Consider the following 18,344-nt stretch of genomic DNA (forward strand, 5'->3'; position numbering starts at 1 on the left):
CATGCTTTATTGATTAAAGAAAGTAAACTGTCCGTGGGTGGTTCAGTGACCAAACAAGATGGTAAAAATGTGGTATTTTGATATATGGTATTTACCAAAGTATATGGTAGTACTACTTCGTTTAAATATCTTGGATTGACCATAGCATGGATATGTAAATTAGCTTATTTTCCCAACTGTCCTTTATGTGATGATTACTTTCTAACAGGAATTTTGGAGATTTTTATATCCTTCTGGAAGGATGTATCATTGAAGATTTTTTTAAGGTTACACTCTACAAAATATATTGTCATTGTGTAACATGAAAATGTGGTAATTTCTAAATGAACTGGTTATTTCATAAATTCAAAACCATCACTGACTAAATTAACCTGAATATGTTACTAAACTAATTGAAGTCATTTCCTAAAGGTAAATTCAGGTAGAATAAGTTAAATCTGTACATTTTGTATTGTGTAGATGTACTGAACATTTCAATGGGGTACCATTGGACAGTAATAATTCAGATGGTAATGTTTACTGTATTCATATACCACATATCATGGTGTTTTTTTGTTTTTTCTGAACATGCCCTTTGTATTCTTTAAAATACTGTAGCCTACTTTTGGTGTGGCATGTAAGTTAAACATGAGTAAGATTTATTGCTGATTGTAAGGCTATTAACAAAAAAAGGAACAATGGAATTGCAATATTTTTGGACATGCACCTGGTTTCCTGGAGTAACGTAAATAGCTTACCATGGTATACAAATTAAGTAATCATTCAGTATGCTATTTCAAAGGACCATGGCCCTTTCTTTTTCATGCTAAAGCAGCAGTCAATGAACCTTTGCTGAACTGAATCTAAACTTACTTCTTCCGTTGTCCTTTATAAATGTGACGATGTCTTTATAATTTAAAGTTTGTGGATCTTCGTAAGGGAAAACACCAACGGTGATGTTTTCATTTCGCAGAACCATGTAAATACCCTCGACGAGGAAGTAATGCGGCCGGTCGTCTTGTTTGAGGTCGTGGTAGACCATAAGCGCGTGAGAGCTCCAGTTAAAATGCGCGTGCAGAGAACCGACAAAGTCTCCGAGTTTCATGGTGGTCGGGCCCGTCCTGACAATAGTTTTAAACTCTTCGAAGTCATTAAAACCATATGCTTGTCCTCCCGCGGTTATCAGGGGGAGTTTCCAGTGAGACGCGAACCGTCCGACGGACGCGACCGAATACGAGCAGCCAGGTCCGATGAACGCATCTGGTTTGTTGTAAAGTTTTGTGTCCACTGCGATAATCTGTGCCGTGTTTTCTGAGCAAGAACCAGCGGACTCTGTGCTAAAATTAAGGAGGTTGATGGTGTGCCCCTTTAAAAGTCCGCTCTTCTGAATTTTCTCTTGCGCCATACGGATCGCGGGGAGTACGCGCGGCGATGCCCACGAATACTTCATATTGTCGGGCAGCATCACCGCTACGGTTATATTCCCCTTTTCTGTTCTGCATTCCGGTACGAGTACATGTATAAGTACCACAACGTAAAAACTATATCCCATCCTAAATCTCGACTCAAGTTGAAAAACAAATCCTTGTTTGAGCGCGCCAGGTACAGGAGGAGGATTTATTCTTCTCAAATCAAACTTCAATGAGAAAAATCCTCTTTAAAATAAAGAGAACAATCCATTAGTGACGTCTTTCCTCGTAGGCCAACTAAATTGCTTGACAGAGACTCCTGGTGCTTTAGCCTATATGATGGACTTCTCGCGTCCAACTCCTCAGTGAGATTCAGTGTGTGCGCGTCCGTGTGTTTGTGTGTGTGTGTGTGAACATCCAGATGAGCGCAACTTCACCGCGCGCGGCCCTTGCACAGCCCCCACACGTCATGACAGCTACACTAGTTAATGGCTCCCTCTGTCTGCAGGTCAATTAACCGCACTCCTACATGGAGTCAGGATGAATTTCAAGGGATTTATAATTATAAATAGCACAATGTAAACACTATATGGTAGCCGTTTCATTCTAAATTCACACACACTGAATCCCATTGATGTTCTCTTCATTTAAAAGATGATTTTGCTCACTGAAGTTTGATTTGAGAAGAATAAATCCTCTTACATGGCACACTCAAACTATGTGTTTTTCAACTTTGTCAACAAGACAGGATCGGGAGGATGGAATATATTTTTATAGCCTATTGTGCATTTACATTTCACTCTAAATTCCCCAACTTACTGTAGCACTGCCTACTAATTTGAAAGCAACCAACAATTTGTTATTGGTAATAGCAAATAATATCAATTGTTATTTTGTCATTTCTTTTATCTCATCAATTAGCCAGAGGAAAAGTTTAAATCCAAATCTTTCCCATATTTACCATTTTAAAATAAAATGCTTTAAATTAAATCGAGGCGAGTTATACAATTATTTGGGACAAGTAAATTTGATTATTACAATTCATTCATGCAGATAATTTCAATTTATGTTCACATTTTTATTTATATTAGTGTTGTCCCAAGACCATATCGATCGTGTTACCCCCAGAATGTGGGTTCTAATTTCTAGGAACATTCTGTTACAATAAACTAAAGTTAAAGAGATCGAGGTTTTAATATATTACAACCTAACAATAACCATCTTGTAGGATAAATAAAGGAATATGATTTCAAATTTTGAGAGACACTGAACAAAAGTAGCCTAGATGTTGAAGCAAAATGTGTTAGTGGCGCAAAAAAGGGGTAGGCCTGTGCAGTGTAAGCTATGCAGTGCATAGGGGCACCGGACGGGTGGGCGCCATTGTGGCAAAATAATTCTTTGAATTATGGCCATGCTTTCCCGGTCCGCCAACAGGATCAGGCTCGAGTGGAACCCTCCAACCGTGTCCTGAGCCCTCAAAGCTGGACGATTGGTATCTCGGGGTGGTGCATGCTGGTTCTCAGCAACCCACCCCAGTACCTTTCTTCCTGGAGGTGCATGAGCTCACGGGGATGTACCGTCTCAGTGTGCACCACCCTTGATGGCGGGGCAGCTAAAGGATACACGCGTGTCCCACCAGTGGAGAGGGCCGCTGCAGTGCAGCTATCCCCTAACTCCACTTTGGGCAGAGAAACTTGCCTTCCTTTCAGGGCCTGCAGGTCGTCGGAGGCCTGCTGGTCCCTATTTATTCTATATACTTTACAAAATTATATGTTGTCTGCATTTTTTTATACAGCATCATCAAATAATATAAATTATTTATATATGTGACAAATGATATGCATGATCAATTATGAAAAATTACATTTATAGTGGTTGAAAGCATAATACATTGGTCTGATTTACACTGGTCTGATTTACAGTTTATATTCAAGCATGTTTTAATGATTCAGTTTTTTTTATTTATTTGGGGTTTTTTTATGAAATAGTGGCAGAGAGAAGGTTGCTTCTTTTATGAAACAGTGAGATTAACAATTTACAACAAAACCAGATAAAATCCATGTTGAACAGTGAACACTAGAATTGTCATTTTATAAATTGCCATTAGAGGTCAGACATGTTCAGTTGTAACTGCAGGAGGCCAACTTTTTATTTAGATAAATTACAGAATATGTCCAGTCCAGTACAGAGTATGTAAAACAAAGAATAACCGCTTAAATGTAAAAAAAAAAATAATAATAATAATGTAAAAAATGTTATATAAAATTAGGGCAGTTTGAAAAGCTTTTTAAAAAAAGCCTTTTTTGTTTTGTGATCTCATGTTTGAAAGAGTTTAAATGTTTATTGTGAGAATACTATTATGAAAGGTAATGTATGAGGGTTTCTTTTGAGCTATTTTTATTTTATGAATATTTTTTCAAAACCCTTATTTTTCTGAAAAACAAAATTATATTATTAATCTTTTAATTATTTTGGCAAAATGTCATGAGGTTCTAAATTAAGAGTTTTATTTAGGACAACTACCACCAAAAATCTCAAAAATAATAAACCACTCTGAAAAAAAGATTACTATTCCAAACTCAATGTTCATGGAGGGATTAAACACTAAACAGCACCTCTGTGATCCAGAATCAACAAAAACTTTACTGTGTTCCACAGAGCTGGAAACTACAGTGGTTGCCATGAATCCACTTTCATCCAAGGCCAACCCAGATGCATAACCTGGTGTCAAGAGCTCAGCCTTGGACACTGAGCAATGGAAAAAGCAGTTTAATCTAATGATTCGGCTGTCGTCCTATTTCATACCGAGTAAGTATGTTCTGGGGAAATCAGAAGAGACCTTCAGTTGACCATCTACTACAGTATGCTGCCCCTACAGCATTTCAACCTTCAGGACAACGTTTGCAGCACAGGGTGAACATCAGGTGGTGAGTGGTAACACAATCCAGCACCAAATTTACATGTACTGGTAGTTGCAGTTACTTACACTTAGTAGAAATAACATGTAACCCTTTTTATATACAGAAACATCTTGCATTAAAGGTATAGTTTACCCAGAAATGAAAATTCTGTCATTAATTACTCACACTCATGTCATTCCAAGCCCGTAAGACTTTAGTTTGATGAAATATGAGAGCTTTCTGTCCCTCCATTGGCAGCTACACAACTGCCACTTTTGACGCTTCAAAAAGTTAATAAAGAAATCTTAAAACTAATCCATATGAATTGAGAAGTTTAGTCTACATTTTCTGAAGAGACTTAACTGCTTTATATGATAAACAGATTTAATTTGGTCTTTTATTCACATATAAACTTCGATCAGCGAACATGAACAGAAGTTTAACTGAACCTTCTTGACGAACAAGACGAGTCTCAAAAGTGCTGTGTAACACAAGAATGAATCTCATTAGGTCTCGCACGTCAAGTGAACATGCTTAAGCTCCCGTTTACCCGGACTGATGTGTGAATTGATGAATATTCATATGTCAATAAAAGCCTAAATTCAATCATATGAGGCGATCAAGTCTTTTCAGAAAATTTGGACAAAACCTCTCAATTCATATGGATTTGTTTTTACGATTTCTTCATTAACTTTTTGAAGCATCAAAAGTGGTAGTTGTGTAGAGCTGCCAATTGAGGTACAGAAAGCAATCAGGTTTTATCAAATAGAGCTTCATTTGCGTTTAAGCAAAAGAGGGACAAACCCAACATCAATGTTTATTTATTTTTTTTCACTAAAATTTCCCTCAAATTGTTAGGCTGATAATTTGTATTAAAAATGTGTAAATCAAATAATTGATTTTGTATTTGAATTTAAAACACAATCTCAAAAGCATTTTCACTTGTGCCCCAGACCCTACTATATTTTACAAATCAAAAAATTGCAACAAGAGATTACGAACATGTCATAATTTTATTATTTTGCAAAATGAACAAATTGTGTCTTTGACATCATCATTTTTCTGGTCTCCGCTTACTAGTTTTTGACTATTGATTGGTCTTAGGTAGTCTGTAGACACCAGTTGACACAATGAGCTGGTGGGCTCTGACTTTCTTCTGCAGGAAGGCCTGCAGCTCATTCACATCCATCTCAGTGACTCCAGGTCCGGCGGCCACGAACATTCGAAGCATAGAGTGGATCCTCTCCAAAGTCATGCTCTCCAGGTTAGTCAGCATGGCCTGAATGTAGGCCCAGAACAGCTGAGAAACAACAAGGGAAAATAGTTTATCATTAACTTAGCATTACATGCAAGTAAGGCCCTGAGCAGGGTTACATTATTGCGTTATGACAGTAACACTTTACAAATATAGCTGCAAGCAGCAAAACCGGGGGCCAAGCACAAAGAAGACAAGACATGCCAACATGTGTCAGACCAACTGCATAAAGGAGCAATTGAAGACATTTAAAGATGAATTCAGGCAAAATGGCATAAAAAATGGCATAAAAAATCACATACATTAACTAACAATGTGTTTAAATGGATTATCACTTTCGACCAATAGGTGGCGTAGTTATAAAAGTTATAAAAGTTTGGTGACGATGAAAAAACCTTAAGACCAGTGGCGTTAAAATACGCAGATTTATTCAAAAGTTATAAGAAGTTATAGGACAAACGGTCTTGAAAATATTGGAAAATGTTTTTTTAAGCGCTAAATCACAGCGCTACACAACCCGTAAGTTACCTAGCAGGTTTGGTATCGTTGGACTCGGCAAGGATTCAGGAACCAAACAAGATGACTCCATGAAAATAAGTCAACCACAGCCGGAGTTATAAGCATTTGAAAATTACATTTTATCACTTGGTCGTAGGGCTGTCGCGGTTATGAAATTTCCCTTGCGGTAATGTTGAGTGGCTCAATAGCGCGATATGCGGTATTACCACCATTTATTTATTTATTTATTTAATTTACAAGTATTTGTTGCTATATAAATAAAGTTTATGATGTGGACAAAAACGAGGTCATTTAACCAATAACCGAAACTAAACAGCGTCTATATTCGCATTGAAGGCATGATTGAAAGGCTTTCACTCAGCGCGCATATTGTTATGACAACGGACTTTGAACCGTTCATTCAACGAACACGTTCAAAGAAGCTGATTCGTAACTTAAAAAATAGATGTAATGAAATACAAGATGTTAATTATTTTTAACTTTAAGTTCCACTTTTCAAGGCACAGCTGATCAGCAATGCGTCGCATGGGTAACGCGGAAGCTGATGCTTCACTTACTCGGTGATATTATTTTCCGCGGCTTCCTCGCGCTGTGGGATGCTGATCAGCGCTGCTGCTGACGCGTATTTGTGGAAAATACCCGTGACGTGAAGGTTAAAATGATGATACGACAAATATTTCGCTTTCCTTTGACACAGCAATGCCCTTCAGGGCATCGTACTGATGACCCATACCGAGTTTCGTAACAATTCGTTCAAGCGTTCAAAAAATACCGCATTTTAGCACATAATTCAAAATGGCCGACAGCCAAAATGGTATGTCAGTCAACTCAGCATGACACCCTGAACTTAACGAGACCACTTTTATGATTTTTGGACAAACCGTTCAGAAGTTATGAGCAAAAAAAAACAACATTTTTCATATATCCGGACCAGTAGGTGGCGCTGTGCCGAAACGCAGCATGTAGCCTCAGGCCATGCTTGTGATACCAAGTTTGGTCTGAATACGATTAAAGTCCATGTAAAGGCAATTTTACAAAAAAGTTCTAAACACATAATAAATGTTGCATATGTATTGCTAAAACATATTGCAAAGACTGTGAACTGTGAAGTACTGAAATGTGGAGTTAGACCGTTAAACAGTTTTTCACCATTGCAATTTTACGGATTTTTTGGGCGGGGCTAAAACATGGCCCTATTTGATGACGCACAGAGTCTGATCTCTCCCCTTACACACAATAACACTCCCCGAGCACATTCGCATTCGCTGCTCAATCGCGAGTGACTGTCAGTTCAACTACAGCTGAGCCTACAGTTTTCGACACAGAAATGCATAGGCTACTACCTGGATGCGATCATGTACAAAACAGATCGGTATCTTCATTTAAATTCCAAAAAAACGATCACATCAAGAAGAGGTTTTTACAGAACCAACCTTGGTGAAGAGCTGAGGATCACCGTCAACACCCGCCTCTGTAGTGATTATTTTACACTGGATAGTTTTATAAACTTTCCTCAGAGACAACTGGGATTCACTGATAATCCGCTGTTACTGGTGAACGGGGCCGAAACGACTATCTCCCGCCTCACGTTTATCCCGTCCCGAAAGCAGTATCAGTACTCATATCACCGTCGACAGCTTTCCCGCTAGTGGCCGTGGTTTCAGCGCAGCCAGCGGACACGCCCCCAGCGTTTGAGAACAGAGATAACTGCTCATTTTTTCAAATTTTCATAGCTTATTTTATGTACTTGCTGGCTTTTTTTATAATTCAAATTTGGCTGTGTGGCTAATAACACATTTTTTGTAGTGTGACAAACTCATACTTAACTTTGACTTTGCAGGGACTTTAAGAGTTGCGGCGATACAGCCTTACGTCTGTTTTTGCAAGCGCTACGTAAAAATTAAACTTTGGACAGGAGGTGGCGCTAGAGGGAATGAGTTAGAGACACCAAAATTAGTGTATTTAATGTTGGGACTGTCGTCTATCAGAATGTCAAACCAAAACAACTTTCACGCAAATGGGTCTATGGGCTGCCATAGACGCCCAGTCGGAAGAAGAATAATAAGAACATTTGGTGCTTGGCCCCTAATAAGGACCGGAACAGATCCAATAGGTACCTCCGCACCTTAAGTGCTTGGCCCCTAACAAGAAACAGAACAGATACAATAGGTGCCTCCACACCTTCGGTGCTTGGCCACTAATAAGAACCAGAACAGATACAATAGGTGCCTCCGCACCTACGGTGCTTGGCCCCTAACCAGAACAATTTCAATAGGTGCCTCCGCCCTTCGGTGCTTGGCCCCTAATAAGAACTGGAACAGATACAATAGGTGCCTCCGCACCTTCGGTGCTTGGCCCCTAACCAGAACAATTTCAATAGGTGGCTCCGCACCTTCGGTGCTTGGCCCCTAATAAGAACCAGAACAGATAATAGGTGCCTCCACACCTTCAGGGCTTGGCCCCTAATAATAATAAGAACGGGAACAGATACAATAGGTGCCTCTGCACCTTCGATGCTTAGCCCCTAATAATACAGTGATGTGAATAAGTTTGGACACCCATGCTAAAGTTGCCTAAAAAGAGGAATAAAAAGTCATCTTTTGGATATTGATCTTAATGCCTTAATTAGAAAAATGAGGAAAACTCCAACCTTTAAGGACACAAATTTTCTTTGTGGATGAATAATGTACCATAAATAAATAAATGTTTTTCCTTAAAATACAGGGTGCATAAGTCAGGACACCCCTATGTTAAATTCCCATAGAGTCAGGCAGATTTTTATTTTTAAAAGCCAGTTATGTCATTGATCCAAGATAATATGCATCCTGATAAAGTTCCCTCGGCCTTTGGAATTAAAATAGACCCACATCATCAACACCTTCCACCACACCTAGAGATTGGCATGGGCACTTTCCATAAGATCATCTTTTAATGCAAATCAAACCAGCTATTAGGCTAACTGAAGTAAAACCATGCCAATCTCTAGGCATGGTGAATGGTGTGTGATGATGTGGAGATATTTTAATTCCAAAGGTCAAGGGAACTTTATCAGGATGCATATTATCCTGGATCCACGAAATAACTGGTTTTAAAAAAAAATCTGCCTGACTCTATGGGAATTTAACCTACGGGTGTCCTGACTTATGCACCCTGTATTTTAAGGAAGAAAATGTATTTATTTATGAGACAAGAAGAAAATTGGTGTCCTTAAAAGGTTTGATTTTTTCCTATTTTTTTAATTAAGGCATTAAGATCAATATCCAAAAGATGATTTTTTTATTCCTCTTTTTAGGCAACTTTAACATGGGTGTCCAAACTTATTCACATCACTATAAGAACCGGAAGAGATACAATAGGTGCCTCCGCACCTACGGTGCTTGGCCCCTAATAAGAAAGGGAACAGATACAATAGGTGCCTCCACACCTTCAGTGCGTGGCCCCTAATAATATTAAGAACGGGAACAGATACAATAGGTGCCTCCGCACCTTCGGTGCTTGGACTCTAATAAGAAGAACGCTAACAGATACATTAGGTGTCTCCACACCATCGGTGCTTGGCCCCTAATTAGGATTGTTAGTTAACGTGAACAAATAATGAACTGCAAGTATACAGAGTTTATTAATCTTTGTTAATTTCAACATTTACTAATACTTTATCAAAATCTTGTTAACGTTAGTCAATGCACTGTGAACTAACAATGAAAAGCTTTATTTTTATTAACTAACGTTAAAAAATATTAACAAAATACAAAATAAATATAAATATAAATACAAAATAAAAATATAAAATACTTCACAGAACACATTACACGGGCAAAAGATTCGCTAAAATGGGTTTCACATCAGAAGTTTGCACACATTTAGGGCTGCAGCTATCGATTCTTTTTGTAATCGATTAATCTAGCACTTAATCGATCGATTAATCGAGTAATCGGATAATTTGTTTATGTGTGTTTTTAAGCAACCAAAACAAATAATTTATTACGAAAATGATAAGGTGTTTAGCTTTTATTTCTTTAAAAAAAATAGAGGTATTTATTCCAACTGCAACATTTGGCTCCACAACTAATTATTGCAATTTTTACCCATTTAGTGTTTATAAGTGCCAGTGCCAACAATTATATAACATACAGTTAAAACAATTTACTTTAAAACCTGTTACATGTAGCCCATAACATGTAAAACTTTGAATACAAACTTAAATAGTAAAGCCCATTTTGGCCTTAGTTTTGTCTTCTTAATACAACATTACAAAAAAAGGCTTTGCACCTTCTGCAAATTACCCACCTGGAAACAAAAATAAATTAATATAAAATATCAACCCAAACAGGTACACAAATGTGTATAAATTATAAAAAATAAATAAATGGAAATAAAACAATTATAAATAAGAATCAGGCTTTTTCAACTGTAATCTCAAGACAAACATCAGAGTGTGTGTGTCTGTGTGTCTCACAATATTTGTTCCTCCATCACGTCCCGGTGAATGTATGCTGAAATTTTTGTTGCGTGGCTACATAAAAGTTTAAGCATATGATGAATTGCCGCAATGGGCTTTATGCCCAGCTGCACTACTTCCTGAACTTCAGCCAGCTCCTTGTTTCCTGTCTGCCATCATTGGCCAAATTGATTAATTCAGGTGTGCCTGACCTCAGTAGTCACAACAACAATAATCAGACACACCTGAATTAATCAATTTGGCCAATAATGGCAGACAGGAAACAAGGAGCTGGCTGAAGTTCAGGAAGTAGTGGAGCTGGGCATAAAGCCAATTGGTCTGACTGGCGCGTGAGAGAGACATGGGTGCACGCGCTTGCTTACCTCTCTGCCGTCGTGCGCGAGCCGCGGTAAAGGAGCTCAACATCTCGCATGCGCGCTCGCACTAGATTACAGGATATTTTAACTTGCGAATTAATATGCGGTGGTAAAACTAGTCGATCAGGAGTGGCTCAACAGGTAGATAGAAGAACTCATCTTTCAGGCATTTGACCGAAGGGATTGACACTTCCGCGTGAGAAATCGAATTGCGCGAGTCTCACGCTGAATGCGTGAGAGTTGGCAGCCCTGCCAGGTATACTTTGCAGACACATTGCATCTTGTTCTCTCTCTCTTTACAAACATATAATGATCCCAAACTTTAGACATTCTCTGCCATTTATGAAGTCAAATGTATCATGCGCTATGGTGTGCTTCCTGAATAACGGTCCATGTGAAACAATCAGATCCCTGCGTGCGCGTTAAGTGCGCGTCATAGGAATTTAACGAGGCTTCGAGGCAGATTTTTTGCCTCGAGGAATTTTTGTAATCGAATAACTCGAGTAACTCGAGGAATCGTTTCAGCCCTACACACATTGCAATCAAAATTCTACAGATACATACATCCATGCAACCTGGCACTGTACTCCAATCAAACACTTTTGGGAAGAGGTCACACAGTCACTATCCACTATAGTTGGCTGCCACATCCCACTGTCGCCTTCCCTTTGCTTGCTGGGGGACCTCACAATAATCACTGATAAAACTATTAACTCTAAAATACTCCTCATAGCTCTAACCATCGCCAAGAAAGAAAACTATCCTCATAACCTGAAAACCACAAATAAATTACACATTAACATTTGGAAAAATCTTATTACAGACTTCATTGCAATGGAATTCGCATCTCCCCTTCATAATTACACATCTGAAACTAACCCCTGCCGTCCAACACTTTCTGACCTCTTACAGCTATGAATCCTTTCTCTGTTCTTAACTCCGACTCCTCCCACCTTCTTAACCAACCCACAAATATTTGTGCATTTTAGTTGTTTAAACCTCGTTTCTGTCATCATTGTTATTACTATCTTTACTGTCACTGTTATGATTACTATTTTCACTTTTATTTTTTTGTTGTTTCATTGTTGTAATTGCTGTTGTTGCTGTCTTTTGCTCTCACCGTTGTGATCACCACTCCCATCATCATTGTCATTTATTATTACTATTATTATTATTATTATTATTATTATCATCAATATTGCCATTGTCAATGCTGTAGAATTAGAATGTAGAACTAGAATTAAGTGTCATTGTCATCACTATTGCAATAACTTCCCCCTTATCTCTTCATGGGTTTTTAATGCACCACAACATAGAATAGGAAAAAAAAAAGAAAAGGAATAAGTATACATGGAAAAACCTCGCAAACACCAAGGCAGGCAAGACAGGCAAGAAGTGGTTTCAACGGGACAGCATCTCTGGCCCAATTTGAGACACTCTCGCACTGTACTCCCTCTTTTAATGCACTTTAGACATTGCACATAACACACACACACACACACAAAAAAAGGGAAAAATAGGAAAAGATAGGGACTGATGAGATGTGGGGGAAGGTTATCTTATATTATATTATCTTATTATATCATATTTTATTTTATACAGGATTGACGATGGCAATTGTTACATAGGAGGAAGGATGGCAATAAAAATCTACCAACACAATATGGGCAGTATGGTGGTAGTGGGGAGTGGGATGGTGATGGTAATGACAATGGTAATAAATAATAAATGGTTACTTTGTTTACGTATACATACACATACCCACACTCACACCCTCTCACATACACACTTAGATCAAACACTTAAATCACTCTTGCCACTGCTGGAATTATGGATTTACAAGATTGCTCACAACTGCACTATGTTGGTTTGTTTGTATGTATGTCTGACTGTTAAATAAAAAAAAAAAAAAAAAAGATGAACAAATACAGTAACACATGGATTGCTAATGGTTGGTTCATGTTAGTTAATACATTAACTAATGTTAACTAATGAACTTTATTGTAAAGTGTATAACTAACCTGTAGTTTCTCTTCTCTCTGTTCAGACTGTGTTGCAGTGTTGGAGTCTCCCTCCTCATCACTGTCAATGAGCATGACATTTCTGTCAGATCTCTCTCTGCAAGAGCTTGTCTCCTGGACAGTATATCGACCTCCAGCTTCCTCCCGCAGCACACCCTGCTGCTGCCACAGCGCCAACTTCCTGCGCACCATCTCTTGAGGTACGCCCAGTATTCCACTCAGCTCTTCCAAGGTCCATGTGCCTAATAAAGAATAACAATCAAAATTATGTCACTTATTGGCGCACTAGGTAGTGTATGCTCAGCATTTCAGCACTTCCTGTTTTCACATTTAATTCTACAACATAAAATACATCAGTAATAGCTACTTGTGATTTTTATAAAACCTTTTCCTTGTCTTAAAAAAAGCCATTTGCTAACCAGTGGCTAAATGTGATAACAGATGTTGTTGTGCACATTAAACGTCATCACACTGAACAGGAAAACTGCTAAATATGCTCACTAGTCCGTTTTCAAGTCAAGTCACCTTTATTTATGTAGCGCTTTATACAAGACGTATTGTTTTAAAGCGGCATTACAGTGATTAATGATGCATTATGGGTGTTGTTCAGCTAAAGTCAGTTCTGTATTTTATTTGTGATCAGATAATTTCGAGATCAAAGACCACCTTAGGAGAAAGTGGCATCAGAAGAACCAGTGAGGCAATTTAGTCTCACTACTCAAAACTACAACCCGTCTCCATACTGGCGTGATGACTCCGATCTTCAACCATATGGAACTGGATGAATATTGTGAATGTTCTGATCCAATCTGACTTCTGACCTGTAATGCTGCCTGAATCATAATCATACACTGTTTGTTCATTGGCCAGAGGAGAACTGGCCTCGACTGAGTCTGGTTTCTCCCAAGGTTTTTCCTCCATTCTGTCAACTGATGAGTTTTGGTTGTATATGTGGTGATGTGTGTTGCAGTAGCACTGTCATATCTGGCTATTGGAAGTCACTACCATATAACACGCTCTCACACATTTATTTTCATTTTTGGAGCTTGACTCCAAGAGTTGCTTTTCACTTCATGTAGAAAACCGTAGCAACATTTTTTACAAAAGTTATTTTATGTTACATTAAAAAAAAATACTATACAGGTTTGGAAGGACATAAGTATGAAGAAATTATTTTTGTGTAAACTAATTTTCCACACCTTTGTCCTGGAAGTGTAAAATAATGGCAGCATGGATAGGAGACACTGTGAGATTTGCGATGGTTCTATCCTCCAGCTCCACGTCCAGCGTAACAGAACCCAGGTGAGGCTTCCACCTCAGAGTCCTCATTGCCTGCACAACAAAAAAAAAAAAAAGAGAAAGAAGAAAAAATACGGCTTAAGATATTTCTACATTACACTGGAATCATAAAGACAAATCAGGTGAGAAATCCTGTATCATCATGATTAACTAAAGAATCTAATCAAACTCTTGGTACTGTGTTGGGTGAACACTTGGGCCTTATCATACACTCTGAGCAATGCAGCGACAGACACAAGTGTATTTTGCTTCTTTCAGCCCGACGCAGTTATCATTTTTAAGTCCGCCCATTTGTGTGCCCATGGGCGTGCTGGTCTGAAAACGAGGCGCATTCAGGCGCATTGTTGGTGCGTTGGTATTTTGAAGCAACTGAAATAGACTGCAAAGTATTTTTTTATTTTATTTTTTGTTATTAAAGGGAGCATTATGCGCTTATAGGTGGGTGCACAACGCGCATTATTACAAACACAGGGACACGCAGCAGCACACAAACATGCTAAATATTAAAAAATTATTATTGTGTACATAAAGATATGGTGGAATCCAGCTTGTCCCATAGATGGTCTGCTTGGGCACTTTAACTTCGTGCACGAGCAGATCCGTTTCCTTGCTAGAGAAGCGTTCAGTCTTTTCGCAAATTCAGCCATGTAAATAGCAATCCGCCATGGCGTAATGGCAACTGGCTTTTAAACGGATACTCCACCGTTTTTTCATAATAAACTATGTTATTCCCTTAACTAAGACGAGTTGATAAATAACCCTGTCATCTCAGTGAGTGCAGCGTGCACTCAATCGCTCTGGCGCTTGAGGACACTTTGATAGCACTTAACTAGCTCAGTGCATTCAATATGGGCCAAGCAGAGAAGTGACCAAATACCTCCACGTTTTCCCTATTTAAATACAGTTAAATGTAAAATGGATAACTATATTGTATGACGGAAAACCACAGCAAGGGCTTGGGAGCACTTCGACTCGGCGCAGTAGTATCATCACTCGTGAAAAGTCTTCTCCCCCTCTCACTCTCCAGAGTGATGATATTACTACGCCGAGTCCATAGATATATATGCGCCGAGTCGAAGTCCTCCCAAGCACTTGCTGGGGTATTCCTCCATACAGCATAGTTATCCACTTTACACGCTTAGAAAAGCGCAACGTTTAATTTTGTGTGACCGTCCTAGGTCGAGTTACACTTGGAGGTGTAGGTGTTTGGTCGCTTCTCTGCTTGGCCCATTTGAATGAACTGGGCTAGTTAAGTGCTATCAAAGTGTCTCGCGCGCCAGAGCGATTGAGTGCACTCACTGAGACGAGAAAGGTATGCATCAACTCGTCTTAGTTAAGGGAATAACATAGTTTAATATGAAAAAAACGGTGGAGTATCCCTTTAAAGGGAATAGGATATGAGACTCTGATTGGTCTATTGCGCACACACTGAATAGGGACCAACCCTTTTAGACCATGAGCCAGGTGCACCAAACAATGTTCCCACTATTTTTTTTTCTTGCTGAGCAAAACCTTTTTCTATTGGGCGGATATTTATCGTCCCCTGAGAAAAAATATTCTTTATACCTGACCTGTACAGCATACGTAAAAACACAACGGTTTCAACATTCAGTTGTAACTTTTAACTTGAATGTGTTAAAAGTTCTATTTTCTTCTATTTTATTTGACCCTAGATGTACTTTATTGGTATTAAATCATATTTTTGAAAAACAAGCAGTTAATTAAGAGGTCACTAAATGAAGCACATTTTTACAGTACTGTTAACTGTATAGTCTTTACCAAGAAATCCTATGAAAAATAATTTACAAAATCTTCTGCAGGACAGTTCAATTATAGAATATAGTAGAAAGAAAGCTGTTACACTGAGATGGTTTGGGGAAACCATAAAGTGTTTTTGTAGTCAATTAATTGTGTACAGGCAGCATTAAACCATCAAGGTTAAATTATTGTTTATTGCTTATGAATTTACAATATTTTCTTTAACAGGGGGTTTCAAATTTTTTAATGGCAATGAGCCCTAAACATACCCTAGTGAGATTCTTTATTTAGGCTTATAATATAATAAATTATAGACCCGATATAATCTAAACAATACCCTTGTGAGATTTTTTATTTAGGCTTATAATAAATTATAGACCCGATATAATCTAAACAATACTCTTGTGAGATTCTTTATTTAGGCTTATAATATAATAAAATATAGGCCTAATATTTTATATATAATAATATAATATAAAAAATGTAAGTATTTGAAGGGATATCATATATCAGTTTAAATGCTTAAATTCTTTTTTTTTATATTGTATTATTATATATAATATGATGATGTGATTTTATTTCACATGACCTTCTCGTTTCTTGTTGCCTCTCGTATTGTGCTATTTGGTCCGCGCACATGACTCACTGCCAATCACACATGCTCACATTATTCTTTATCCATGAAACCTGTAAACTGCATTCACCAGTTTTGAAATTATTTCTCACTTAAAACTACAATCACACATTTCGCGTCTGTCCTCTGCATGGCATTTTATTCTTTTCTGCGCGGCCGCGGCTTCAGAAATGCGCGATTGCGTATGCAGGCAGCTTAGAGGGAACATTGGCGCCGACCATTTTTCCTGTCGTTAAACTAGCAAAAGTGGATTCGGACACGCCCTAAGCGCACTTTTCCCGTGTGCTTTAGACCATGCGCTTAGATCGTTAAAATGGGGCCCTTGAGGTCCAATGTAAAATCTGGGTCCTAAAACAAAACCAGTTGAGAACCACTAGACTGGAGTACCTTGAGTTTCTCAAAGCGGTGTGTGTAGTCCTCCATGGCTTTAGAAGCAACTGCAGGCAGTTCCAACTTCTCCTCCTTCAGCTGGGGCCAGAACTCAGATGAGATGATCATGGCAGACAGCAGTAATGTAGACTGCTCCTCTACAGGAAGACGACTCTCCTCATCTTGGATATTAGTGTTGATACGCCGAGAGTCTGCTACATCCTGCAGAGGAAGACAGACAAGTTCAATGTAAATAGCACACATAATGGAAGTAAATCCCATTGAGGTCACATATCATGATAACAAGATGATGGATAACCAAGAGCAGTGGATTTGCGGAGCAGAGCTGAGAAGCGAGCAAAGTGGAAAGCATACCTTAAGCATCACCTCACAGTAATGCATGTGGGACTCGCCAAACCTCAGTTTCAGTAGCTCAACGTTGCGAATCTCTCTATAAACAAACACAGAGAGAATTTAAGGTCATTGTGCAAAGAAAATTATAATAGTCTTTTCTTCCCTATTGTGACGTACTGTATATCTGAGTGAAATGGCTTCTTAAAAAAATATTGATGTGTGTGGATAATTCATTCATTTATTCATGTTTGATTTAAGTAAACAAATACTGTACATATTATAAACACAGCACATTCCATTCTCTTTTTCTTTAAACCGTTGTGATGGGAATTTTTTATTTTTTCTTGATCCTTTGTAGTAGTTCATTATACTATGAAAAAATAAAACTTAAGAACTTTAAGAACTCAAAAGGTCCTCTCCCATCAGAAAAATAGCATTTTTACTAGGTTGAAATAAGGCTAGTAAAAAATGTATCTGTTCCCTAATTATGCAATTTACACACATTTGAATACATTTATGGAGATTATTTTATACACAGTGACATACGGTGTACAGTGCATTTAAGGTATACATTTTTTAACAATTTTCCTTTCCTTGGGAATTTGAACACATGCATTCATGGCCACCCACATTCACATGTCTACAACACATGCAACCACATCTACAACCTCGTTTAAATAAAATTTTCAATATATATATTGAAAATATATATATTAGGGCTGTGCAAAAATTAATTGCGATTAATCGCATCCAAAATAAAAGACTTTGTTTACATAATATATTTGTGTGTGTGCACACACATGCATGTACTGTATATATTTAAGAAAATGTGTTATTCATATATAAAATATTAATATTTATATAATATAGATTATGTATTTATAATATATATATATATATATATATATATATATATATATATACAGAATTTAAGTGCAAATAATTCTTAAATATATACAAACATGCATAGGTATTTATATATACAAAATAATTATATACAGCACACACAAATATGTTATGTAAACACAGACT

At 37.9% G+C, this 18,344-nt stretch overlaps 2 protein-coding genes across 2 annotated transcripts in view; both read right to left on the bottom strand.

Moving 5' to 3' along the window:
• npr2 (natriuretic peptide receptor 2) overlaps positions 1-1,799 on the bottom strand; it is a 100,908-nt gene extending 99,109 nt beyond the window's left edge. Inside the window, exon 1 of the mRNA XM_039661811.2 lies at positions 853-1,799. Within this exon, the coding sequence (XP_039517745.2) occupies positions 853-1,531 (679 nt within the window). The 5' untranslated portion in view covers positions 1,532-1,799. The remainder of the gene's footprint in view (positions 1-852) is intronic.
• A 3,483-nt stretch (positions 1,800-5,282) lies between these two features.
• anapc2 (anaphase promoting complex subunit 2) overlaps positions 5,283-18,344 on the bottom strand; it is a 38,426-nt gene continuing 25,364 nt past the window's right edge. Inside the window, exons 11-15 of the mRNA XM_039661805.2 lie at positions 17,334-17,409; positions 16,977-17,180; positions 14,098-14,230; positions 12,899-13,140; positions 5,283-5,588 (exon numbers count right to left, since the gene is read on the bottom strand). Of these exons, the coding sequence (XP_039517739.2) occupies positions 5,376-5,588; positions 12,899-13,140; positions 14,098-14,230; positions 16,977-17,180; positions 17,334-17,409 (868 nt within the window). The 3' untranslated portion in view covers positions 5,283-5,375. The remainder of the gene's footprint in view (positions 5,589-12,898; positions 13,141-14,097; positions 14,231-16,976; positions 17,181-17,333; positions 17,410-18,344) is intronic.

The sequence above is a fragment of the Pimephales promelas genome, chromosome 4, assembly GCF_988280905.1.
Source record: "Pimephales promelas chromosome 4, fPimPro1.hap1.1, whole genome shotgun sequence".
In the NCBI taxonomy this organism is placed as follows: Eukaryota; Metazoa; Chordata; class Actinopteri; order Cypriniformes; family Leuciscidae; genus Pimephales; species Pimephales promelas.